This window comes from Ipomoea nil, unplaced genomic scaffold (genome assembly GCF_001879475.1).
Source record: "Ipomoea nil cultivar Tokyo-kokei standard unplaced genomic scaffold, Asagao_1.1 scaffold3104, whole genome shotgun sequence".
Classification (NCBI taxonomy): domain Eukaryota; kingdom Viridiplantae; phylum Streptophyta; class Magnoliopsida; order Solanales; family Convolvulaceae; genus Ipomoea; species Ipomoea nil.
Window position 1 is genome coordinate 401496 of NW_017619532.1, and position 7105 is coordinate 408600.

Genomic DNA, 7105 nt, shown 5'->3' on the forward strand with positions numbered 1-7105 from the left:
GAAAGAAGCTGCACGAACGATGATCTCGCACTCAGGACTACCTAAGAGATTTTGGGCCGAAGCCATAAACACGGCATGCTATACACAAAATAGATCCTTGATCAACAAATCTCACAACAAGACACCGTATGAGCTATGGAAAGGTAAAACTCATAGTATCGGTTATTTTCATGTCTTTGGTTGCAGGTGCTTCATACATAACAACAGAAAGAATCATCTAAGAGCTTTTGACGAAAGAGCTGATGAAGGGCTATTCATGGGATACTCCTCAGTAAGCAAAGCATTCAGAGTTCTAAACAAACGAACAATGGTAATTGAGGAATCCATTCATGTCAAGTTTGATGAACAATCTGAGAAGAATCCATCTGGATGTAAAACATCAATCAAGTCAAGTCAAAATCCTCAGCAACCTGTTGACGAAGATATCTCAGACGAAGAAGACATACTTTTGTCCTACACGAAATATCAGCTAAAGGTTTCAGAACCCGAACCTGTGTCTCAAGAAAAGGTTGGAATTCAACAGAATTATCCTACAAGTACCACAACATCTGAACCAATGATATACATTGATCTACCATATATTCCTGAAATGGATGCTCAAAATCAACAAGATGCTTTTGAACCAGACCTTCAATGGTTAAGAGATCATCCATTAGATCAGGTTATTGGAAATGTCCAAGAAGGTGTAAGAACAAGAGCCTCTCTACACGAAAGTATGATGACATGCTTCTTGTCACAAATGGAACCAAAAACCATAGAAGAAGCCCTAAAAGACCCTGACTGGGTAATAGCCATGCAAGAAGAGCTTCATCAATTTGAACGAAATGAGGTATGGGAACTTGTTCCGAGACCATCTCATCAGAATGTCATTGGAACTAAATGGGTGTTTAGAAACAAAATGAGTGAAGATGGGCTCATTGTTAGGAACAAAGCTCGTGTTGTTGCTAAGGGATATTGCCAAGAAGAAGGCATTGATTTTGATGAAACCTTCGCCCCTGTAGCTAGATTGGAAGCTATTCGCATATTCCTAGCTTTTGCAGCCTATAAGAATTTCAAAGTCTATCAAATGGATGTCAAGAGTGCTTTCTTAAATGGACTTCTTGAAAAAGAAGTTTATGTTGAACAACCACCTGGCTTTGCAATCAATAATGAGCTTGAAAAGGTCTATCATCTCAAAAAGGCTCTCTATGGCTTAAAGCAAGCTCCACGAGCCTGGTATGATACTCTTTCATACTTTCTTATCAACAGTGGCTTCACGAAAGGAGTGGTTGATAAAACACTCTTTCGTATAAAAGATAATGACCATATTCTTTTAGTTCAAATCTACGTTGATGACATTATCTTCGGAAGCACGAATCCAATCTTGTGTGAAAAGTTCTCCAATCTTATGAAAGGCAAATTTGAGATGAGTATGATGGGTGAACTAAACTATTTTCTGGGTTTGCAAGTCAAACAATGCCTAGATGGAACATTCATAAATCAAGCCAAATATACCAAGGATTTAATCCGAAAATTTGGCATTGATGGAAAAAGTTCGGTCAAAATTCCAATGAGCACATCCCTCAGAATGGATGTTGATAATGAAGGAAAAGATGTTCACTACAAGAAAATTGTCCATTAATGAGAGGTAAAACCGTCACTAAAAATCCAAAAACCATCATAAAAGGCTTTTAATGACGGGAAATTTACCGTCACCACCCGTCGTTATTTCTTCCGTAGATAAAAACAAATAGTGACGGGATATGATACCCTCATTAATAAGCAATTTAGTGATAGTGTGTTTACCGTCACTAAAACGTTCTTTTTACGACAAAAAATCCCGTCACTAATACAACTACTCACTAGCATAATTTCCTCTCATTATATTCTTATAACGATAGAAAATACCGTCATTAATACTACTATTTACTAACAAATAGTATTATTTTTAATTTGTATATATATTGTTACTTCTCATTAAATATTCATTTTTGTAATACATTTCTTTTTCTCACTAATCGATATTATGTTACGTTATAACTATAAATATTATATTGATATATAATGCATTTAAAGTAAACTCGATCAATATATTAAAAAACTTCATCATTAATACCAAAATAAAATGTTTCATACAACTTTGTAAAGACTAAAGACAAAGAAATTAATTATAACAAATAGCCATACTAATGTATCTGTTGGCTAGCTATTTTGCCAGAAGTCTTTTGTATTTGAACTAATTTTGCTCAACTCATGCAAGATCAGTGGTAACTCCTGCTTATCATCTCACTTCCTGCTTTGGAATCACAGGCCTCTGTCTCTTGACTGCCAATAAAACCCCAAAATGTTTTAGTATAATCTTAAAGACATACAATTTCCAAGCTTAGAATTTCATCAAATGATCTATCAATATTTGTAACAGAGCAAGGAGAAAACAAAAGGGTGACATCTACTATGGCATATGATTAAACAAAAATTTTACGTTAAGATTAATAATAATCACATAATGATAATACAGATTGCAATAGAACTATTATGTGTGTACATCGCCCTATTCTTTTTTATTATTTCAATAGTTTAGTGACATTATACACATATCCTGGGAAACAAAGTCAAATATAAATTGAATGGTCCATGATCTTAGTTCACAAGACAGAGAAAAAGAACCGTTAATATATAACATTGAGCATTAGAAACATACCTTCATAAAATGTTGATTCGATGAAACTGTCCTTCAAGAGCAATGATACCTATATTAAACATAAAGACCTGAGTCATACCATCATGCCTCCTCAATATACACTTAAAATTATTTTGTTGTATAGAATTAAGAATAGAATAGTATACAGTTATATGCTCAAAATTCTTGAAACTACAGAAATATAGTGTATGCATGTCTTGGTGAGCAATATTGAACAACAAAAATCAAAATCTTTATCACAATCTAATTAAATTTTAAATGTGTACCAATTCATGAGTATAGAACAAAGAATACGCAATAATTTAATCTAATCCATAGTTAATAATGAAACCACAAAATAAAAAGCATATATACCTCATCAATCCAGTCCCACCACCGGGAACTCCGTCTCAATCTGGTTCCTAACAACATTATACATCAAAGGCTCATGCCGTTGACCTAAAACGCAAGAAAAGATTAAGCAAACAATTCTTTAACAGCTCTTGGCCTCCAGTTTCTGCAATATTTTGCTTTCAAAAAAAATTCTGAAATAATCAATAACGTTTTGATAACAATGATAACCAGGTGAGTGGTGGGATGCAAACCCCATTGATGTCATAAGACAAACTCAGAGAAATGGTCAACAGTTAACAGCCTTATGAACAAAGGGGAAAAAAACAGGGGTGGCGTTCATGACTCGGGTAGAAAGGTTAGGAGAGAATACCTGCACACCGCTACACTCATAAACTAGCCTTTTCTTTCCCAAGAAACTCTCTCCCACAAGTTTTCCATGGTACAAATTACTGGAAAATTTAAAAAGGGAAAACATGGAGTACACAAATCTCCATATGTACTGGAAAATCTAATCCTATACGGCACCACAAAAAAACACAAGAATGAGTGTTCGTTCACAGTTTATCCCACAAATTAAACTTATGCATATTTCTATCACTCTAAATATGGAAAATGCTACAAAGTATAGTTTTAAGAGTGATACTTTCAGCAAAATACATCTTCTAATTATCTTTCTAAATTGAAAAGGTAAATGGTTCACAAAAGGGATGAGATTTTACAAGACTGTAACATTATAGCAATTTTTATATTGACTATTATTGTTTTAGTATACACAGTGCAAAAGTAAAGAACCTGAGGAAGGTTTTTCAAACTGAGCTGAGGGTAATGAGCCTTAACATCTCGAACGCCACCATCTACAGAAAGAGCTTGCTGAATGCTAATACTCTTCCACCATTGCAATTGCCTCTATGTAAACTGCCTACATTATTTATCCATTGTCCATAAAAAAGATCAAAGTAGCATGACAAAAACTCTTTATGCATAATCTCAAATCACTACTATTAAAAATTTATGGTTGACAATCAGTATGATCAGCTAGTGAAGAGTTACCCAAAGCTTGTGCCCAACTAACAACAATCCAAACCCCTTTTTGGCTTTCTCTTTCCCATCCATCCGCCATTACTGTACTGTTTATTATCTCACAGCCACCGCAAATGCATGCCTAACCCATAAAGCAAGCTAAGCTATCACTTCTAGCTTAAAATTCACGAGATAATGCAAGCAATGAATAGGAAACCCATCATTATGAACGGGAAAAAAGAAAAAAAAATGACTGACCTGCTGTTGAAGTCCTTGCCGCAGGTGTCGAAGCAAGTATTTCTTTTTTCTTTCTAGTTTCCTTGTTCACACAATACATTCAATCACATGATCACAAAACCATAATCATCAAAAGCTATTGAAATGTTTACCCAAAAATAGAGAAATAACAATCTGTAAAATAAACAAACAAAACAAATCACAAACAGTAGCTACAAATTTAGAATAAAAAGTCTTCATAATTTCATAAATGATTACTAAAACAAGGCAAAGTAAACCAAAATTTCCATCGTCCACACAAGCAGCAAATCAACATATAATGGATTCACTCATCTCTTCATTCAAAAATATTTCTCTGTGCCTATACATACAATTTCAATTTCTCTGCAAACAGAAGCAAAGTTTGTTGAACTTGAATTATCGTTTGAGTGGAAAAATGGCTTACTTGAGAATTGTTGCTGTTATGATGGTGGCCTTGATGGCTGGATCTGCCTTTGCTCAGGCACCAGGAGTCGCACCAGCTGCTTCACCGAAGAGATCTCCATCTCCGGTCGCGTCTCCGCCGCAGGCAGTGCCGGCACCACGTTCTTCTCCAGCGTCCTCTCCGCCTCAGACTCCATCTGCCGCCGCTCCCTCTGAGTCACCACTCTCTTCTCCACCGGCTCCTCCCACCAGCACTCCTGCCGCCTCCACCATCGCTAATCCTCTATCCGTCGCACAGGCTCCCGGAGGCGATGCTCCTTCTTCCCCTCTCAACGCCGCCGCTTTGAACAGAGTCGCTCTCGTCGAATCTGCTGGTTTGGCGTTCGTCACTGCCGCTTTGCTGTTCTAAATTCTCTGATCTACCTGAGATTCTTTTCAAATACACTGGAGTTGATGATTTAGGGCTCTATATATTTATATTTCATTGAATTTTTTGTAGTCATTGATTTTGACGGTGTTGATCATAGCGATTGAGGAGATTAGATGCTTTAATTCGTTTTAAAAAAAAAAACATATAATGAGGGAGCCAGCTACACACTTGGGGCGCCCAAAATTTTGGTGGGAATTAAATTTCAATGAAATAATTTTCAAATACATCAATAGTGAGAGTAACAATAGTTTTTGTATCAATAGTGAGAGTATATTTTTAAATTAAATATATATTTAAAATTTTGTCACCAAATCATAAACTTTTAGTTAGAGTAATTTTTTACCCTCACAAAAACTATGTAAATACTACATTTAGTGAGGGGTTTTTCTACCCGTCACTAATTTTTCGTCACTAAAAATGGTTTTTCTTGTAGTGGTTGATCAAACAAACTTTCGAGGCATTATTGGTTCTCTTTTATACCTAACAGCAAGCAGACCTGACATTTCGTTTGCTGTTGGTGTATGTGCACGATTTCGAGCCAAGCCGAAAGAAAGTCACCTTGGTGCAACTAAAAAGATACTGAGATATCTTAAAGGAACGCAAAGTGTCGGTCTCTGGTATCCGAAAGAAGGATCATTTGATCTAGTTGGATACTCAGATGCTGATTTCGCAGGGTGTCGAATTGATCGAAAAAGTACCTCAGGAACCTGCCAGTTCCTAGGAGGAAGAATTGTTTCGTGGTTTAGCAAGAAGCAACACTCTATTGCTACAAGTACGGCTGAAGCCGAATACATAGCAGCTGGAAGCTGTTGTGCTCAAATTTTGTGGATGAGACATCAATTGAGGGATTATGGTATAAATGCACGAGGAGTGAGCATTAAGTGCGATAACACTAGTGCAATTGCCATTACACATAATCCTGTCTTACACTCTCGGACTAAGCATATTGACATCAAATATCACTTCATTCGTGATCATGTCGAGAAGAAAGACATATCTCTTGAGTATGTTAACACTGATGACCAACTTGCAGATATACTCACAAAACCCTTGAGTGAAGCAAGATTCTCCTCTCTAAGGTATGAACTCGGAATGATTGAAATGACATAAAGCCAAGAGAATCAAATCTGCAAAGATTCTTGCTCTCGATAATCAAAAGATTTGATCCATCCTCACACGCAAGGATCTTTATAAATAAGGTACACTACGAGGTTAAGAATTCATATCTAACAAAAATTCTAGTGTTTGTTTTTGCATATGCAGGTATGAGTACGGGAAGTGAAAGAACCATTATGGAGGCACAAGAGGGAAAGAGCGAGATTCTCAATAAGCCACTAGTAACCGAGCAAGAGTTCAATCAATTTCTTGAACATTCACAGCACATACAAAGTCTTCTCCGTGACACAACCAAAAATGAGTCAAGAGAATCATTTCACTCTGTTGGCAACCCTATTGGATATGTCAAGGAAGACAGTGTGCTGGAACTAAGTGATAGTTTTGACTACTCACCCTCAAACACTCCTACTAAGATAGCATCCCCTCTCAAGTCCACTGCAAGCAGCAAGAAAAGGAATGCCTAAATAACTTTGTTAGGCCACGGTGATAAGTTGTGATGTTATCATGTTCATGATCTTTTAATTTATGACATTATCTTTCGTTATCTTTTCAAAATGATGTCAGTATCTAAAAGATTTTGTTAAGATTCGCACGATATCTTTTGTCTATAAATTACTTTCATATTTCATGAGCTTTACTCATTCACAAGTCCTTAGAAAAGGAAAAAGATTGCAGGAATGGACAAAGGGAAAGGAAAGATCGAGGAAGTTGAGAAAAGGGCTAAACATCTAAAACATCATATGCAAGAAGCTAGCAAGCTACCAAATGCCACCATCATTAGGCTGGAAGAAGATGGGGAAAGTGTAACACCCCGTGTTACGGCCCCTAAAACCATTTAATTAATTAATTAATAGCCCAAAAGAAAG

The 7105-nt window shown here is 36.3% G+C and overlaps 1 protein-coding gene and 1 long non-coding RNA gene across 4 annotated transcripts; one reads left to right on the top strand and one right to left on the bottom strand.

Moving 5' to 3' along the window:
* Positions 1-3409: 3409 nt before the first annotated feature.
* On the bottom strand, positions 3410-4510 carry LOC109166595. 3 transcript variants are annotated; one of them, XR_002051685.1, is made up of 4 exons: positions 4292-4509; positions 4064-4175; positions 3806-3932; positions 3410-3462 (listed from the first exon to the last, which is right to left on the bottom strand). It is a non-coding gene; the product is annotated as an uncharacterized LOC109166595 (long non-coding RNA). The 3 variants fall into 3 exon arrangements; XR_002051686.1 differs by lacking the exon at positions 3410-3462 and adding an exon at positions 3491-3527 and having other exon boundaries at positions 4292-4510; XR_002051684.1 differs by lacking the exon at positions 3410-3462 and having other exon boundaries at positions 3645-3932; positions 4292-4503.
* A 77-nt stretch (positions 4511-4587) lies between these two features.
* LOC109166597 (classical arabinogalactan protein 5-like) lies at positions 4588-5253 on the top strand. Its single transcript, XM_019315495.1, has one exon. It carries the CDS (start codon positions 4590-4592, stop codon positions 5100-5102), a length of 513 nt encoding a protein of 170 aa, XP_019171040.1. The 5' UTR covers positions 4588-4589; the 3' UTR covers positions 5103-5253.
* The last annotated feature ends 1852 nt before the right edge of the window (positions 5254-7105 follow it).